A 20,301-nucleotide genomic window follows, 5' to 3' on the forward strand; every position below is an offset into this window, starting at 1 on the left:
AGAAATAATTATTATGACAAAATTACCTCAGAATACACTTAGTATGTTTTTTTTTTTTGAACAGCAATATGTCCTTATAGCTAGGTTATTGTAAACCACCAGTTGTTCAATTGTTCAGTCTTAGTACTTTTGAAATCATAGAGAAGAGAACATAAAAAATATTTATGGTTGAGGTTAGAGACTCATACTGATGACTTGTTATAAAATAAGGCAAAACTAAGAGAATAATAGAAGAAAAAAGATTGAGAGAAATTAGAATTTCTTATTGATTTTTAAGTGTATCAAACATCATATGCAATAACTCTATTCATAGGCATACATAATAAGAAGGAAGAATTTATAATTAATGAAGTACTTAATAAGTGCAGAGAAAATAAAGAGTTTCAGAGATAAGAATGCTAATAGATAGCCACCATAAATATATTCCTAACATATTTTACATTTTGATTATTCAAACAACAATTTAAATGAATTCTTTCATTCTAAAATTTAAGGAGATATATATATATATATATATATATATATATATATATATATATATATATATATATATATATATATATAAAAGAAGAAGTGTATATATATTTATCAGGTTTAAAAAAAACAAAATCATGATGTTTCACACTAATAATTTAGGCTCTTTGATTTTATTTTTGACAAAATGATACTATGAACTTTTTAAGGATAGTTTAACACAATTGGCTCCGTCACACAGTTGAACACCAATAGTTATGCAGTGTACAGTTAATAAAATAACTTTTTCTTTTCATTAAAAATTATTATTAAAAATTTTTATTTTTAATTTTCATTTTATTTGTGGGACCTAAGATATTTCATAAAAAAATATTATTTTATTTTACTTACTGCCACATTAACAAAATTAATGGTGTTTAAAATATTTGTCCTTACTTAAAATATTTGTCCTTAAAGTGCTAATGGAAAAAGCAAAGACTATCATTTTATCAAAAATTAAATCACAGACCTCAAAGTGTCAGAGAAAAATCTAAAATTATTATTATTATTATTATTATTATTTTCTCTAAACTTTATTCCAATATCTTTAATTTTTTAACAAAATTATTTAAATTAAATTCTTTAAATAGTATAGAATAATTTCAAAAGGAGTGAAAAAGAAAAAAAAATGAATTATTATTGGGATATCTAGCACCCTTTTGAGATTCTTTTCCATTGCTTTGAGATATTATTGGATTAGCAGATAAAGACATGATCAAGAGTAGTGTTATAAATACAACTTTATAGCCCAAGGATGGCAACAAATGAAGAGCTTAAAAGCTCCACTATGGCTTTGCCTGCTTATATGCATCAATATTTGTAATGTCGACTTCCACTTTCTTATATGATGTATCAACAGCGGTCCCTCTGCACACTAGTCTGCAACATTTCCATGAAAAACACTGCATATATATATACACACACACACACAGCTGTCTGCCCTTAAACCTTTGAAAAAGTGCAAGGTTTGGTTTAATCCCATCAAAGAAACTGATAATACATATGCAAGAAATGGGTCCATAGTCCTAAAATGGTTTCCATGTCATCGCTGATGTGGTTCAATGGGCTGCTAATTTGTGCCAAGTCTACATCGGTGTGCTATTACGCGTCTGATCCAGCATGTCAACAACTTATCCAGTCAGCTTTGGCAATTCCTGAGATTAAGAAACATGTAGAACAATATCAGAACTTGGCAACTCCAATATTCTTCTGTTCATTTAGTGTAGGATATTGGAGTTTCCTTTACACCTTCCAGAGCTAAAGAAATCTTCAAATTAAAGTCATGTGGTCATAACTAGCGGAAACATAATCAAGTGACACCTAACACAAGGGCCCTTTGGTGCAAATGCACCTAACTATCCCTCCAATTACTATTCTTTCAACCCAACTTGTTTCAAAGATCAAATCTTTGGATTCAATCAAATCTTTGGATTCAAAATTTAGCTCAGCTAGCTACTTGCAAGCGCAACTAATAATTTCTCTTGATCACTCACATCATGGTCCAATAGCTAGTTGGTATTTTCCACATTCTGTGCATTATCATGGAGATGCTTTTCATAAAAGCATTGATAGAAACTGAAGAATAAATTAGAGGAAAGAAGAATAAACCATCTTTTGAAACATTGATAAGTGTCTCAGGAAAACTCGCCTTTGAAATCTTAAATTTTAATAATTTGGCTTGCAGATAGCTATCTTCAAGTCTCTAGAGAACTTGTGCTCAAATTTTAGGATAAACTACTATTTAGTCCTTGCTTATGCCAAAATAATGATTTAGTCCTCATATTTTTAAAAAATACTTGATTTAGCCCTCACATTTGATTCCACTAATTATTTGGTTCCTCTATCTATTTTCGTCAATTTAACCGGTAGTAAAGGGACTAAAAGGTAGTCAATGAGGGATAAAAATGTTAATAACAGTAAAAACTCAGGGATGAAAATGTTTATAATGGTAAAAACTCATAGCGGAAAGTATTTATCATTAAGGATAAAAATTGAGAAAAACAGATGGAAAAAAGTGTGTGACAGAATTAAAACTTAGGGATAGTTTCATCTATTCCCTAAAATGCAGGGACCCAAGTACTAATTATGCCATAACACAAAGACTAAACAATAATTTTTCCAAAATTTTATAAGTACCTCATGAAATTATACTCGCCCATAGAAGCTAAATTTTAATAATCCGGCACCTTATCTACCCCATTAAAATCTCAAATAATTGATATGGGACATTGGAGACGAACAAATTGATAGAGAAAAATAGGTATTAGTTGAAAATGTTGAACCTTTGGATTTGATAAAATGAATAGAATTTTCCATTCTAAATCTGGATTAGTTAAAGACTTTTGTTAACACCAAAGACTTCAACAAGGCAAGAAAAAGTGGAATAAAACAACTAATTCCAAGTCTAAGCAGAATGTACCTTGGAAAAATCCTGAATGGATCCCACTGGGTCAAAAATCAAAATAAAATATAACAGAATGTCAAACTTGTCAAACTTGGCAAGGTTAGCTGGATGCCTTTTTTTTTTTGCTATAAATACTACAAGCCTCTTTCTCTTCGTGCACTACCATATCATCTTCTTTGCTTTCATCACCTTTGCTCTTTATATCGTATAATGGCTCCATCCTTCAGGCCCCTCCTGCTTCTGTTGGCATCTCTGCTAATTATGCAGACTATGGCTGCAGAAGCTGAAACATGCACAGACTGTTTCATTCATTCTCGAGCAGCTTATTATCCAAATTCTGATGAACAAGGAACAGATTGTAAGAAAATAAAAACCAAGGAGCTACTATAGTAATGTACTTATTATTAAGCATACATTTTCCTGAGAGTCATTTTTTCTATGAATTGCAGCTGGTGCTTGCGGATTTGGTTCATTTGGGGCAACATTAAACGGTGGGGATGTGTCAGCTGCATCTGATCTCTACCGTGGTGGTATTGGGTGTGGTGCTTGCTATCAGGTATCAAATCAAGGCATCATGAATTCGGAGCAGTGTTTTATAGGAAAAACAATAGCCTGAGTGATGTTTTTGGTCTTGATATAATGATGTTTACATGAGCAGGTGAGGTGCACCAGCAGCAACTATTGCACAGATAAAGGAGTAACTATTATTATAACAGACCAAGGCTCAAGCCATGACACAGACTTTATTCTTAGCAAACAAGCCTTTGGTCGTATGGCTCAAAACTCAGATGCAGCTGCTTCACTATTAGCCCTTGGAGTAATTGATATTGAATATAGACGGTGAGATTATAGGATTACACCACAATCATTTAAATTCTGTTTCGAAAAGCTCTTTGGAAACTGCTTTGAACGTTTTTAAAATTTCTATGATCAAAATGGAAGAAAACCAATCTAAAAACAAAAGCACGGAAATTGTTATTCAATAACATTTCCCTTTGTTTGACTAAGAAAGAGAAAAATGTTCTGCTTTCTTTGTTATGAGAAACTGAATGTTCATTAATTAATTACTTTCCACTAATTCAACTTTTTCTCTTAATGCAGTGTTTCATGCAGCTATCCAAACAAAAATATCACAATCAAAATTGATGAGAACAGCAACCACCCTCACTATTTGGCTTTTGTCATATGGTATCAACAAGGAAAGAGAGATATTACTGCTGTGCAGCTATGTGAGGTAACATGCACTTTCTCAAATATTAAAAAAGGAAGAAAAAAAATACCTTTCTAATCTTCAACTTTGATTTCTTTTCTCAACCACTTGATTTTTCTTTCAACTACCATGTGAAAAATTTGAAAAGGTGGTGGTCTGCTAGTTAAACCTGGTTAGTCATAGATGACGGCAAAGAGAATCAACTGATATAACATAAAGAAGAAATGAAGATGATAGAAATCAAGTAATATATATGCATGGTCCCCATAATTGTATTAAAAGAGAAAAATTTTTCAAATCATGACTGTTCACCATTTTAACCAAAATAGTTAATCTATGATAAATGTTATTCAAATCACAGAATCTGTTACTAAGAACATAAATAATTTTATCATGTGCAGACTCAAAATTTTGTGTGCAAGCTCTTGGATCGGAGTTATGGAGCAGTATGGACAACTACATCACCACCAAGCGGGCCTTTGACGCTGAGGATGTTATTCAGTGGTGAGGATGGAGATGAGACCTGGGTTATTCCTGTCAACAACATACCCCAAGACTGGAAAGCTGGAGAAACATATGATACAGGAGTACAAGTGAACGGATAATCATACGATCCAATTCAGATTTTATCATACAAATAATAAGTCCCTATAAAATATTAATCCTCATGCTTAGCTCTTCAATATGTTTCATTTTATTTCATTATAATACGTGTATCTTTCCGCCATCTAAAGGTGGGGATATAGTTTAATAAAAGAAGTTCATGAATGTAATCATTTCAGTGTTGACTAAAAAATTTTGAAAGTTTCATATCTTTTATTCCCTCTATGCTTCTGCCTACATTTCAACATCAATACATAGACTAACAAAAAAAAAAAAAAAATAGCCCACTTGTTTCTTCAGATATATTTTATAACTGGGCATCTTTTAGTGCACAGTATTTTCAATAAAGTGATAAATACTTATTGCATCCTCAGGCATAACCTGGTAGGAGAACATCTCAACTTATGCAATGTTCCAAGTTTGAATCCCCCCTCCTCTGTAGACCAGAAAAAAGAAGGCATACATAAAATTGTGATACATGTTGATCAGTACTGGCATTTACATGCTAAAGGGATCAAATAATGACTAAATACCTTCACAAATATTATATTAATAATAGACTTTTAAAAATATCATTGGTCTACCAACTTAAGAATTAATTAAATAGTTTCCTGTTCAGACATATTGAACTAAATATGATGTAAAATATAAATAGATAATCAGATGTCAACTTCTAACTTGACCAGCCATCATTCTAATGATGAACATTGCATAAACACAATAGTGTGAATACAAGGAATTACAGCAGTTCGAGGGGATTGGTTTAGCAGCACTAGGTATGTTGTTTTGCATTAAACAAACCTATTATTCATAAATTCAAAATCTTATCCCAAACTGTCAAAGTTACCATTCAAAAGTTCAAGATTTTTCCTGGTAAGATGAGAAGACTATAAATATCCATGGTAATTTAAAAGAAGTATTGATTAGCTAGCAGCTACACGAGTAAACGTGTATAACACTGGCTAAATAAAAGGGGACAAGAAGATGATGAAACAGCAAAGAACATTACAATGAAGTCTGTAAACTGTAGTTCCAGCAACTGTCCCTTTTTTTCCCTCATGTTCAAAAGAAGAGAATCTTATATTCTGATCGGGGAAATTTTTGCTTTAATCCCCCTAATTTCAAGGGTGAAAGTTGAATCATAACTGAGATATCTGTGAGTTATAACCTGGTATAATTTGTGGCTGTTTTCAAAATGAAGACATAGAGGTGCAACAAGCTGAAGCAATTTGTCAATGCCATTGTTGATTTCAGTTGGTTTATCATGTACTGAAACTTCAAATAAAAGAAGAGGAGGAAAAACACTTCTTTAGAGATCAGTACAGCCTTATTCCAGAAATTGCAGTTGTATGTACTAACACTTATCAATAACAATTTCTATCTGGTGTTATATAAGTCATGTAAATATACTTCAAAAAATTTCTGCTCACCACCTTGTGTCTAAAACCTTTCCAGAATTTACTCTCTTCCTTCCCAAATGTTCTATCCTTCCCTTTTTAACCATTCTTCAGAATTTTATAACATCAGAGATGATATATTCTCCAGAGTTCTAAAGCCTTGTAAGAATCTGTTAGCCATCTCAATCAACATAGATTGCACCGTTGGTCTTTCTGTGGAGTGAACCATCTGCCAGATAAGATTCTGAACCAAACTATCCAATGAGGAACAGGCCAGAACACATTGCTTTTTTAACTAAACAATCTTTATTGGTAGTGGTTGTGCCATATATGTTGTTATCAGACATATACACTTCTACAAGGAAGCTGGATAATGTGGAGAATATGAGAAAGATAATGAAGGAAAAGGGAAAAAAATGTTGATTATTTGTTTGGTCACAATCACCCCAAGCTCTGTATACTAAAAGATTCTTACCAGAACAAAGAAAAGCTTAAAATAAATTAGGTTCTGCTTTTATATGTATCTCTGTTACAAGTTCTTATTTTCCATGAAATCAGCCTGGCTAAGGAGATCAACCATGTAACCATAGTTTTCTGCCTTTGATTCAATCTTGTATTTTCATTACTCGGGATCAAAGTAACACTGAACTTCTCAGAAAGCTTTCCTGCATGTCCATGAAAGGCACTGCATGATTTCCTTTAAACCATAGAAGTGCAAGGTTTAATTTATTTCCATCATTTTACCAAGGATGCTAATGCAAGCAGGAATTGAAGCCCTACAATGGTTTCCATGTCATGGATGATGTGGCTGAAAGGAGTCTCTTCATGCCAGTCTACGTTGGCGTGCTGTTTATGTCTCTGCTTCAGCCTGTCAACAAAACGTACAGTAATGAACCTTTGGAAAAATTCCTCAGCTTAAGAAACAAGAAAAATGTATCAGAAGAAGAAAAATTGAATAAGTAAAACTGGGCACATAGACTTTCATGACATCATATTATTACTTCAATGGAATAACTTTGAATTCAACTCCTATAACATAGCATTGTATGCATCTATGTTTTCTTGCAATTTCGTTATGCTAAACTCCCTTCAATGTTTTTTTTTTTTTTTTTTTTTTTTTTTTAATTTTTTTTAGCTGCCTGTTTTCAATAGAATTTGTCAATTCTTATTCTTTGCCTCCATCCACCATGACTTTTTAGTTTTAGCAACACTGCCGCTGTACATTAAATATAGATGTATGGGTGTTTCCTCTACACCTTCAGAGTTCTGACTCCAAGAAATCGTAGCTTATGTGATCATAATTAGTGGGAAAATCCAAGATGCCTAACCCAGGGGCTCTTTGATGCAAATGCACCTAATTTTCTGTTCAATTTACTCTCCTCTCAAGTCAAGTTGTTTACAAGTATCCAACCTATGCGTTCAACATTCAACCTAACTGCAACTAATCTCTCTCTCTCTCTCTCTCTCTCTCTCTCTATTCCTCCAATCAATCACACATCATGGTCCAATCAATAGTATGTATTTTCCACATTCTATGCATATATCTAAGATGCTTTTGATAAGGACATCCCTAATATCTGAATAAAATGGAGTGAAAGCAGAATAAACTACCAATTAGAAACACCCTGATACAAAAAAATAGAATTTTAGTTGAAAATGATGATCCTTTGGATTTTAATGAGTAAATAGAATATTTTACACTAGATTCAAATAAATTAAAGATGTTTTGTTAATATCAAAGACTTCAACAAGGTAAGAAAAATTTAAAGCTCCATTTGGATAGGTGTGGATTTGGATTTATATTTCAAGTGAAAATTTAAAAAAAAAAATCAACATAATATCAAATTAATTTTTTTTTTTTCATTTGAAATTCACATCTATCCAAATGGAATGAAGTATCAAATTTGAAAGGTGATTAAGCAATTCGTTAATTTTTTCCAAAACAAGTAATTCCAATTCCAAGAGGGTAGCTTGAAAACAATCCTAACAGAATTCCACTCATATAAAATAATATTTATCAAAATGTCAAACCTGGCATGGTTTACCAAACTGAAGAAACTGGACGGTGGTTTTGCTATAAATACTACAAACCTCATTCATTTCATGCACTACCTCCTCATCTTCTTTGCTTCCATTGCCTTTGCTTTCTTATGAAAAAAATAATGGCTTCCTCTCCTCAGTCTCCTTTTCTTCTTTTTGCGACGTTGCTCTTTTTGCAGACTCTGGCAGAGGCTGCAACATGTAGTGACTGTTTCATTCATTCTCGAGCAGCTTACTACCCAAATTCTGATGAACAAGGAACAGATAGTAAGAAGTTCCATTAAAAACGAGAGAGAGAGAGAGAGAGAGAGAGAGAGAGAGAGAGAGAAATATTCTATGGTGTACCTAAAACTAAACATGTGTTCTTACAATCTTTTTCCATTAATTGTAGGAGGCCAATGTGGATTTGGTTCATTTGGAGCAACAATAAATGGCGGGGATGTATCAGCTGCATCTAACCTCTACCGAGATGGTGTTGGATGTGGTGCTTGCTATCAGGTATCAATTAAAGAATCCCAAATTTGTGTTGTAGTGACCAATGAACTTTAGCTTTTTAGTATTGGATTAGTCTCCAAACCTCCGAGTGCTCGAGTTCGAGTCCCACTCGGAGCCAACTGTTTTAAAAAAAATTGTGTTGCAGTGAAAAACATCTTGACTAATGTTATTAGTTCAATTTATATTTCTAAGTACTAATGATTTTTTCTTCACCAGGTAAGGTGCACCAACAGTAACTATTGCACAGACAAAGGGGTAACCATTGTTATAACAGACCACGGCTCAAGTGATAACACTGACTTTATTCTCAGTAGACGAGCATTCGGTCATATGGCTCAAACGAAAGATGCAGCTGCACCACTATTATCCCTTGGAATAGTTGATATTGAATATAGACGGTGAGATTTCAGTATAACTATTAACAGCATTTTATTATACATTATACTAGCATAAACAAAAGCCTTTTTTTTCCTTCGGCACCAGGTGAATGATCTACTGAAGACTAAACAACTTTCACCAAGAAAGAGAAAAATCTTACTTTCTATGCTGTGAGAAACAAAGGCTAATCAAATGTCATGCTCTAATTAAATTCTGTCTCTATGCAGTGTCTCATGCAGCTATCCAAACAAAAATATAACAATCAAAATTGATGAGAACAGCAACTATCCTCATTATCTGGCTTTTGTCATATGGTATCAACAAGGGAAGAGGGACATTACTGCCGTGCAGCTATGTGAGGTATTATGCAATATCTGTAAAACTGGGAGTAAAAAGCCTTTTTAATTTTCAAATTTGATTGCTCTTTGCAGCCACTTGATTTCTATTCACCAACTACTCACAGATGGTGTTAAAATGCATGTTAAATCTGGTTAGTTATAGATGAAGGCAAAGAGAATATTAGTAGATACAATGATAGAAGAGAGTGAAGATAACAATCAAATATAAATACTATTTATTCCTAGGTCATTGTATAATAGAACTGCAGCAACACTGTGAGCTAACAACTCTTGTCCAATTTAGTAACATATTTTATGTGACAGATGTTATTCAAATTAATCACTGAAACTGTATTAACAAAAATAATTTGACATATGCAGACGCAAAATTTTGTCTGCAAACTTTTGGACAGGAGTTACGGAGCCGTATGGACGACCACTTCTCCCCCTAGTGGACCTCTGTCATTGAGGATGCTGTTCAGTGGTGAGGATGGAGATGAGACCTGGGTTGTTCCTGTTAACAACATACCGCATGACTGGAAAGCTGGAGAAACATATGATACAGGAGTACAAGTGGATGTGTAGTTGTATGAGCTAGATTTTTTTTTTTTTTGAAGTCCCTATAAATCCTTAGATGTAGCTCTGCAATGTGTTTCATTTTATCCATTATATCCTATTTTTTTTTGTAATTTCAAGAAGGGGATAGAACTTAATAAAAGAAGTTCATGAATGTAATCATTTCAATGTTGACTAATTTGCAAGTGTCGTAATAAAATTTGAACCTTTGTTGTCTTTTATTTCCTCTTGTACCATAGACAGAATGTCTGCTTACATGTGAACATCACTAACTCCCACCTGTTCTTTTAGATATAATTTCAAATTGGACATTCTTTATAAACAAATAAAATTGTCCAATTGCTGTTGGCACTTGTGGGGAGTAATAAAGGAGGTAAATAATACCTTAACACAATTAAACATATGATATTGAAAACTTCCTTCAAAAATTGGGGTCCCAGCTTGACATATTCAATTGAATATCATGTGAAACATAAACAGAAAAAAAAGTTGATGTCAATTTCTTGACCTGACGGGAAAAATTGATCAAGTCTTCCTGTCAAAATTAGAGATGGATGAACAGTGTCTGTATCTTGGGCTAAAATTCTAAAAATAATACAAGCAAGTTAGTCTACACACAAGTTATTACAGTTGTTCAAAAAGTTAGGTGCACCAGTCCTTGTTTTTTGCTAGTATTATTTCCCATTAAAAGAGCTATTATTCCAGAATTCTAAATTTTATCATCCTAACAAAGCTACCATTTCAAAAGCTAAGGAATTAAGCTGAAAAGATGAATAAATAGAATCTCTCTGATAATGCCTCTCTGCCTATCTACATATCTATCTTAGGTATACCAATCACACTGTGCCATTTTGGTAATGCCACCTTGCTGATAATATAAAATTTAGAAGCAAAAAGAAAAGGTTACTTTCACAAACCCATGATTATGACTGCTCAAATACAAGGAGACTAGGGGGGGAAAAAACAGTGCATTAAATAATAAGTTCATAACATGTAGCTCCTACATTTGTTCCATATATTTCATATTTAAAATGACATGAATCTTGTAGATCTGATATGATTTTTTTTTTTTTTTTGTCTTTTCTAAATAACTCGAAGACTAAAAATGCGGACAATAATGCAATATCTATGTGGGAATAATCAGGCATAACACAACCTTATTGAAAATTGAGAAGCAAAAGTACAACAAGCTAAAGCAATATGCTCATGCCATTGTTCATTTCAGTTGCTTTGTATTCAGACTTCATTTAAAAGAAAAGGGGCCGAAGACCAGTACAGCATTACCCTACGAACTGAGCTGGATATGCTAAACTATATCTGTTCTGCTGTTCTATAATTTGGCCATTATCCACTGTTTAAAAATGTTCAACAAATTTGTGCTGGCCACTTTGAGTTCAAACCCGTTCCAGAATTTACTCCCTCCCTTGCAAATCATTTACCTTTCCCATTTCAACAATCATCTCATTAATTTGAGTCTTAAAAAATGTTTCAATCTCACCAACTTGTCAGAAACCGTAGTCAAATATGTAGAAAATAATTTCATTTAAGCAGCCATCTCATTCTGCGTTGAATGTACCATGCTTTTTCTATGGAGTGAACAATCTGCTAGACATAATTCTTACCTACACACTCCATGGATAACCATGGTAGTAAGTATTTCCTTTTCTAATCTCCCTTCACCTTCATTATATTTCTCATACTTCCTACATCATCCCACATCCCTGCACCAGCTATGCTTGACAACAGCACATATGGCACAATATTGGTTGGATACAACCTGATTAGTTGCCTTGCTTTAACCTCTCCAAGCTCTATTTATAAGCGAGTTTTACAAGCATAAACAAAAGCCTCAAACAAAGTAGGCTTTGTCCCCAATTGCATTTTCCTTGCAAGTTCTTCTAATCGTTCCATCAAACCAGCCTGGCCAAGTATACCAATCATGCAACCATAATAGCCGTTGGTTCAATATTGTATTTTCTTTGCATTAGATCAAAGTACCACCAACCCTCTAAAAGCAATCCTGCATGTTAACAAGCAGATAAAACACAAACAGAAGTAATTTCATTTGCATAATACTGCTCTTCTCCATATCCAAGAAAATTTCCAGGGCTCTCTCCAAGTCCATTTACACCATATCCCATGATTATAGAATTTCATGACACAACACTTTTCTGAGGCATCTCATCAAAAATATGTCTAGCAATATCTATCACTCCACATTTTGCATACATTGTCAAGAAAGTAGCTGAGAGTAATTTATCAGGTTCAATCCCATTATCCTTAATACGAGAATGAACCCATTTTCTCAGATCAAGCCTTCTAAAATTTGCACATGCTGTCAAAATGCTCACAAGAGTTGCCTTAATTGTTCCGGCTTCTATTATCCTTTCAAACAATTTCATACATTCACTATAATTAATCTTTGCATTTCAAATACAAAGCCAACATGATATTCCAAGAAACCACATTCCTATAGAGCATTTGATCAAAAATACAGCGCCATTGAACGTTCCTTATATATCTTCACATGCCCATCGATCATACAATGCTTGATACGACATATCTAAATGGAATTTGCTCAAACAATTCTTTGGCTGCCTCCATTTCTCCCACCCTACTTACACAGAAATCATTGAGTTGCAACTGAAAACATCTCTATCAGGCATATCATCAAAAAGCTCACGTGCAAGAGCCACATCTCCATTCTTCACATACCCATCAATCATGGAATTCCAACTCACCAATTCCAACATGACACTTCATCCCAAACTCTCCCATAAACAGATTATTATGCGAGAGGCAATTCCTAACAAAAAGATCATTCTCAAACCCAAATTTTACTGTAAGGGCATGAGCCTTGTGCCCGTCTGTTACACATCCAACAACAGCACAAACCTCAGCAACAAGTGGAAATGTGTAATTATTAGGGGAAAAAAAAAACCACCTAGCAATCATTTTATTCATAGTAAAATCTCAAGGAACCAAATGGGTCATTTACACAGACAAAACTTTTCATTAGATACGAAGTATTACACATAAACGCACCAGGCTCTCTTCAATTTGATCATACAGAGAGACAGAATAAGAAACTAAATTTGAAGAATTGAAAAGCTTCTTTATGTAGCGACTGGCAGCAAGAGTGAGTTGAAAGATGTATAGAAGCAAAAGTTGGGCGTGGATTTGATTGAATTGTTTGATATGAGTGAATGAGTGTCAAAATTTTTGCAAAATGTGATGAGTAATATCTAATAAGGAACACACGGGTTACCTGGGCATGTAATTTGGGGTATGGGATCAATCGGAAACCGTTTTCGTGGACGTTTAGCGAGGTTTTTCTGGGATTTGAGGAACTTTTCGAGCGAGAGATGATCGGGATACGCTGAGTTTAACGGTCCTTTTCTCTTCCTCGCGTTGCTCATGTAGTTTTAAAACGTACTTCACAAAATTCATCATCAATAAGTTATTTGACTTCTTTAAAAATTACCAAGCAGTCAATTAAAATACTTCACTTAATATGATTAAGAATAATAATTTTTTTTTTTTCTGATTAGTCTTTGGACCTTAGGTGGAAGTCAACAGGGCTTGTAGTTGTAAGATGAGCAGTAATTTCTCTTCGTAGTGTAAAGTGTAGAATGAACAGAGAGCACGCTACGTTGGCTTAATATTATTTGTTAAATATAAAATTATATTATATGTTATTAAAAATATAAAAATAAATATTGAATTAAATTTTAAAAATTCTTACAAATAAATTATAAATAATGTATAAAATTTCAAAAATTGTTTTACGAAGAGGTGGAATTAAAATTATTTGCATAATTACTGGCTCAATGGGATCAACTTAACTAATGCAAGATAAGTCAATAATGGATGTACCTGAGATTTTGAGCATTAGGGGCTAGGTAAAGGATTGAACCTCACATGAGATGTGATGGGCAAGGAGTTGCTCACTTATAGTTTATTGTAATTCCAATAACGGATATACCTGAGGATGATCAATAGAATTATAAGAATTCAATCACCCACTAGAAATCTATCCAACTAGGATTTCCGTTTTTTACTTTGGAAGTGTAGGATTCGCTAAGTTAGTGGGAGGACCAATTTGATTAAAAGATCATAATTATTTTGGTTAATTACATGATACATTTACTAATTAATCTGATTATTTTCTGCAGTTAATTTTCTGATAAAAATGAGCAAAAAACAACCACCACCATCCAATATCCTTGCAAGCATACTTGATCACAATAGGTTGACAGGACCTAATCTGTGTGATTGGCTAAGAAATTTGAAACTTATCCTGAACCTTGAACATATAGGATGTGTTCTAGATTCAAATGTTCCTGGTCCCTTACCTCCAGAGGCCACACAAGAGGAACATGAAACTTAGGACAAGTGGAAGGAGCATGATATGAGAGCTAAGTGTTACATGCTTGCTTCCATGAGTAATGAGTTACAGAAGCAACATGAGAACATGCAGAGTGCGAGTGAGATCCTCCTTCACCTACAAGAGTTATATGGTGAGCACAGCAGGAATGCTAGGTATGAGATATCTAGACAGCTATTCCGTATGAGGATGTCTGAGGGACGAGAATGTTGGAGATCATGTCCACAAGATGATTCGGTGATTGAGCGGTTGGAACATCTTGACTTCAACATGGATTTCTAACTACAGACGGATTTGATCCTTGATCCCTTCTGAGTCTTTTGGAAATTTTGTGACAAATTTCCATATGACTAAACAGAATGCACCTTAGCTAGTTTACTCAACATGCTGGTTATTGCCCAAAAGAATATGCTGCAATAAAGGAAAAGAGGTAGCTTTGGTTGCATCTTCTTCTGTGGAAAGTCCAACAAGAAGAAGGGCAATAGGAAAAAGAAACCTCAGATTCACAGTCCTTCCAAGAAAATAGCTAAGCAGAAAGGAAGACTAAAGGCGATGGAGGCAAAGGAAAGTGTTTCCATTGCCAAAAGGATGGGCCTTTGGAAAAGGAACCGCCAGAGTATCTTGCTTCTCTGAAGGACAAGAAGGATACACCTTGGAAGGTATGTCCATATCTTGTTATTTAGATTCGATGATACTCATAGTTCATCTCTGACTTGGGTTTTAGATCTGGTGCAGTTCTCACATTTCTAATGATATGCAGAAATAGCAAGCGATGGCGACTTGCGTTCTCAAGATATTAGAGTCGGATTGGCAATGGCTCAACTGTTGAAGCTTTAGCCATAGGATCTAAATCTTTTTACATGTTTGGACATGTTTTGTGTTTGGATAATATTTTATATGTACCTGATGCTTTTAAGAACATCATTTCTATATCTAGTTTGACTAGAAATGGCTATGAATTTCACTTCACAGATAATGTTTGCAATATTTATTTTGGAAATAAATATGTTGGCTCGGGTTATATGAATGATGGTCTTTATTATTTGGATAATAATGACAAACACAAATTGAATGCAAGTGATCTAAAAGAATGCAATGCCATGGTGAAAACCAACTCAAGTTCAAAATATATTTGGCACTTAAGGTTATGTCATGTTGCGTAAGATAGGATTGCAAAACTGGAGAAAATGGGGATTCTATCCTCATTGGGCTCTGAGCCTACTCCAACTTGTGAATCTTGCCTTCAGGGCAAAATGACTAGATCACCCTTTGTTGGACAAGGGCTAAGAGCTGAAAATATTTTGGAGCTAATACATAGTGATGTATGTGGTCTGTTTAAAGAAATGGCTAAAGGGGGTTTTCATTATTTTATTACCTTTACTGATGATAAATCAAGGTTTGGGTATTTGTATTTGATGAAATACAAACATGAATCTTTTGAAAAGTTCAAAGAATTTAAATCTGAAGTAGAAAATCAAACAGGAAAGAGTATTAAAGCTCTTTAATCAGATCGTGGAGGTGAATGTTTGAGTACTGAATTTGATGAATACTTGAGAGAGCATGGCATTGTTTCTCAGTTGACTCCTCCAGGAATGCCACAGCTGAATGGTGTATCTGAAAGGAGAAATCGTACCCTATTGGATATGGTACGTAGTGTGATGAGCTATACTGATATGCCAATCTTCTTTTGGGGATTTGCATTAGAATCAGCTTTGTATATTCTGAATAGGATTCCATCAAAATCAGTTTCTTCCACACCTTATGAGATATGGCATGGAAGAAAACCAAGTCTTAAGCATGTTAAGATTTGGGGTTGTCCAGCTTATATAAAAAAAGGAACAACGATAAATTGGAGACGGATCGAGAAAAAGTTCGATTTGTTGGATATCCAAAAGATAGTTTTGGATATTATTTTTATTTGCCTACTTCACAAAAGGTTGTGATAAGTAGAGATGCCACATTTCTTGAACAACAGTTTGTTCATGAAGGAGGCAAAGGAAGGCAAATAGAGTTAGAATTGGAGAATTCTGACCAACCAACAGATTAGATGGATATAGATCCATCTAGTCAACCTATACCCGTTGATGAAACATCTACCGCTGTTCCTCGTAGAATAACCAGAGTATCTCACCCACCAGTGAGATATGGTTTTCTTCATGAAGAAGAACAAGAGTTGTCTACTTATGAAAAAATACATCATGGAGATGATCCACTTACCTATGAAGAAGCTATATCAGATATAGACTCTTCAAAATGGATTGATGCTATGAAATCCGAGATTGATTCCATGTATAAGAATCAAGTTTGGGATCTTGTTGACCCACCTGAAGGTATTGTACCTATAGGGAACAAATGGGTTTTCAAGAAGAAAATTGGTTCTGATGGAAAGGTAGAGATAAAATTAAATAATTAGTATTGTCTTTTGACCTAAATGTCCATTAAAAATAAATAGTATTACACTTAGAAAATAAAATGAAAAATTAATTTGGTGGCACCTAAAGTAAATATTAAACTTATAAAATGCTTTTAATTATGTTAGTGGACCACTAAACATTATATTAGAAGTTTGGTGAAGGTTTAGCAGTTACAATCAAAGGTAAGTTGCATTTTTGAATATAATTGATGAGAAATAATGTTGATCATGGTGATTTAGTAACCTAGTGATTTACTTCATGTTTATATGGTGATTTATGCTTGTGGACTTGAGGAATGGTATATATTGAAGGAAGTGGGGCAGAATATTGACTTAGAAGGATTGATGATATGTATGTAAATTTACATTGTAAAGTGTATGTAAAGTTTGTAATGTTTAGGTGATTGGAATCTGCCCAAATAATTAAACCTTGCAAGGTAAATAATGTGTTTTGAAGTTGGGTGTGCATAATGCATATTGAGTATAGTGTATATTTAGCTATTAACCTTGAATTTGCCTCCTCAGGTGGTATGAGACCAATTTAGGTGAAACTAGGCACAAAAAATACCAACTTTCATTTTGAGAATGCAAAATTAAAATGACCAATTCGGATTAGTGCATTAGGACTGAAAATGACCAATTGGGCAGCAGTGAGTGTTTAGCCATAAACTCACTCAACCCAAGTCCAATTGACCTGAAATTTTAACCAAGAATGTTAAAGACCTACCTACAATTTGACCTAAAATTGACCTAAATTGGTGCCATTTGACCAGCAGTAGTAATGACCTTTGAATTATTTTCAATGGAAATAAATATTGACTATTGCATATCATTGTTTTAAATTGGAAATGTGTTTGTGGGTGACTTATTGATTGAAAAACATGTGAAATGGTTTGAATCAGAAAAATGTTTGAATGGTATTTATTTGATGGATACTTATTGAAGCATCAAATGGCTTTGGTTTTGTTGAAATGAATTAGATAATATGTTCCTCCTCCATTAATGGGGTGAGTGTCCAAAATACAAATAGCACCACACTTAAAATTTTCTTGAAGTTAAAAATCAATCAAATAGTTGTTTACATTTAATTTCAATTCAAGAGACCTATAAGGCAAGGCTAGTAGCGAAAGGGTTTCGCCAAAGGCAAGGAATCGACTATGAGGAGACTTTCTCGCCTGTTGCCATGCTTAAATCAATAAGGATTTTATTATTAATAGCTGCATACTATGATTATGAGATTTGGCAGATGGATGTCAAAACAGCTTTTCTCAATGGATACATTGTAGAAAACATTTTCATGGAACAACCTAGGGGTTTTGAATCCCAAGATGGTTCCAAGGTATGCAAGCTAAAGCGATCCATTTATGGGTTGAAACAAGCTTCGAGGAGTTGGAACATCCGTTTTGATGAAGCCATTAAATCCTTTGGTTTTATCAAAAATGAGGATGAGCCATGTGTATATAAGAAGGTTAGTGACAGTGCTATCACTTTCCTTGTCTTATATGTGGATGACATACTGTTGATGGGTAATGACACAGGTATGTTGATGACTATAAAGGTATGGTTGTCAAATACATTCTCCATGAAAGACTTAGGGGAGGCAACTTATATTCTTGGGATTCGCATCTATAGAGATAGAGCGAAAAGAATAATTAGTTTATCCCAAAGTCTATACTTGGAAAAGGTGTTAAAGAGGTTTAACATGCTTGATTCCAAGAGAGGATTGTTATCAGTGAGACATGGTATCCACCTTTCTAAAGAGATGTCTCCAAAAACACCTGAAGAAAGAGATAAGATGGCAGATTCCATATGCTTGGCTATTGGAAGTTTAATGTATGCAATGTTGTGTACTAGGCGGATATCGCATATCTTTGTTAGTTTGACTAGCGGTATCAATCCAATCGAGTTTGGAACATGGATAGTGTCAAGAATATTCTTAAGTACTTGAGAAGAACTAAGGATTTATTCTTGATTTATGGAGGTGGAGACTTGCAATTGGATGGTTATCGATTCGATTTCCAATCGGATATCGATGATAAAAAGTCTACCTCTGGATATGTGTTCATTTGTAATGGAGGTGCGATCGGTTGGAAAAGTTCCAAGCGAGCACGACTACAGATTCCACTCTGAGGTGAGTATATTCTTTGCATCGAGATCTTTGCAAAGGAAGTTTTGGATAAAGAAGTTCGTGACAGAACTTACAGTAGTTCCTTCCATTGAGTCAGTAGTTCCACTACACTGTGACAATAATCAGTCATACAGGCTAAGGAACCAAGGTCTCACCAGAAATCTAAACACATAGAAAGGCGCTACCACATTATCAGAGGAATAGTTGGGCGAGGCGATGTAGCCATGCAGAAAATAGCATCAGCTGAAAATCCAGCTGATCTATTCACTAAGCCTATGTCACAGACTCAGTTAGACCGACATCTTGAGAAGATAGGTCTAAGATATTGTAATGAATGGCTCTAGTGCTAGGGGGAGATTGTTAGTAGTATGCCCTAGAGCATATCATTTAGTATGTATCTTGCACATATTTTTATTAATAAAAGGCATTTCCACTTTTCCGTTTACATAATATATTTATGTGTAATAGAAAAGGTCCATTGATATTTTGTTAGAAATATTATTCTTAAGTTGTTAAGAATATGAGTAACAATATTTCTAGCACGAAGTATCATAAATATGTTTACAATCGAGGATACTTCGTAATAAGGACATGACTTATCCAGAAAGATTGTATTCATGTTTGTTCCCAAGTTATTTATATGAGATATAAATAAGATGGAATGGTGAGTCTCATGCCATATAACAAATATGATAGGCACTTATAAATGATAAGTAGGCCAAACCAGTGGCACTTATGACAAGCACATGGAGTTTACTCTTGTCAATGTTTTGTCATAAATCATATCGAGGCATATAATCTTTAGACTGAGATAGCACAGTTATCTTATATATAGGTAGTTTGAGTTTGATACTGCTTTCATACTTGTACTGTGTATGGGTATATGGGCATCTGTTGGCTCCTACTAGTTATATATGGAGGTAGGTGTTGATCAAGATGGAATCTGTTCCTCTAAGTAAATAGAGATAAAATCCTATGTTCATTTAATTGTTCTTGATGTTTCAAGTTCTGGCAGACAGATAGATTTATTAAAAGAGTTTCGATGAGAAAATCTTTTAATCAAGAACTGGAATTAAAAGAGAACATAATATTCATAGCAAATGGAGTTTGACATAAACCATGACTCGGCTTGAGTTGGGATTTTGTATGAGAGAGATTCTAGTGCATGGTAACATATGATTATAGGTTCATTTAAGGTAAACCTTATTACTAATTGGGTGGCCATGGCATGCTATGCTAGGTGTTAACCATGGTCTATGAGGTTCATAAAATGATTTAGAGAAATCATTTATGGTAAGAAAGAGTTCTGATGATATTAAGAGTTGATATCATGTCTCATTGCCAATTAGTGATGAGCCTAGTAAGTCACACACATACACAAGTTATCACCTATTTAAATATGATTTAATTAATTAATTA

General features: G+C 34.0%; 2 protein-coding genes and 1 pseudogene across 2 annotated transcripts; 2 read left to right on the top strand and 1 right to left on the bottom strand.

Annotated features, from left to right (window-relative positions):
* The first annotated feature begins 3,080 nt into the window (after positions 1 to 3,080).
* LOC131177139 (expansin-like B1) lies at positions 3,081 to 4,866 on the top strand. Its single transcript, XM_058142118.1, has 5 exons — positions 3,081 to 3,275; positions 3,367 to 3,473; positions 3,576 to 3,757; positions 4,019 to 4,151; positions 4,529 to 4,866. The coding sequence occupies exons 1-5, from the start codon at positions 3,128 to 3,130 to the stop codon at positions 4,730 to 4,732; spliced, it is 774 nt and encodes a 257-aa protein (XP_057998101.1). The 5' UTR covers positions 3,081 to 3,127; the 3' UTR covers positions 4,733 to 4,866.
* A 3,367-nt stretch (positions 4,867 to 8,233) lies between these two features.
* Positions 8,234 to 9,993, top strand: LOC131177140 (expansin-like B1). Its single transcript, XM_058142119.1, has 5 exons — positions 8,234 to 8,434; positions 8,559 to 8,665; positions 8,879 to 9,060; positions 9,268 to 9,400; positions 9,760 to 9,993. Exons 1-5 carry the CDS (start codon positions 8,278 to 8,280, stop codon positions 9,961 to 9,963), a joined length of 783 nt encoding a protein of 260 aa, XP_057998102.1. The 5' UTR covers positions 8,234 to 8,277; the 3' UTR covers positions 9,964 to 9,993.
* Positions 9,994 to 11,402: 1,409 nt separating this feature from the next.
* Positions 11,403 to 13,373, bottom strand: LOC131177141 (pentatricopeptide repeat-containing protein At3g29230-like; annotated as a pseudogene).
* Positions 13,374 to 20,301: the final 6,928 nt, after the last annotated feature.

Source organism: Hevea brasiliensis, unplaced genomic scaffold (genome assembly GCF_030052815.1).
Source record: "Hevea brasiliensis isolate MT/VB/25A 57/8 unplaced genomic scaffold, ASM3005281v1 Scaf34, whole genome shotgun sequence".
NCBI lineage: Eukaryota > Viridiplantae > Streptophyta > Magnoliopsida > Malpighiales > Euphorbiaceae > Hevea > Hevea brasiliensis.

Bases quoted from the DNA above. Each gene is read 5' to 3' on its own strand.
- LOC131177139 (XM_058142118.1), top strand. From the start codon at position 3,128: ATGGCTCCATCCTTCAGGCCCCTCCTGCTTCTGTTGGCATCTCTGCTA. The intron at 3,276-3,366 runs GTAAGAAAATAA...TATGAATTGCAG, and splicing joins TGATGAACAAGGAACAGATT to CTGGTGCTTGCGGATTTGGT. The intron at 3,474-3,575 runs GTATCAAATCAA...TTACATGAGCAG, and splicing joins GGTGTGGTGCTTGCTATCAG to GTGAGGTGCACCAGCAGCAA.
- LOC131177140 (XM_058142119.1), top strand. From the start codon at position 8,278: ATGAAAAAAATAATGGCTTCCTCTCCTCAGTCTCCTTTTCTTCTTTTT. The intron at 8,666-8,878 runs GTATCAATTAAA...TTTCTTCACCAG, and splicing joins GATGTGGTGCTTGCTATCAG to GTAAGGTGCACCAACAGTAA. The intron at 9,061-9,267 runs GTGAGATTTCAG...GTCTCTATGCAG, and splicing joins GTTGATATTGAATATAGACG to TGTCTCATGCAGCTATCCAA.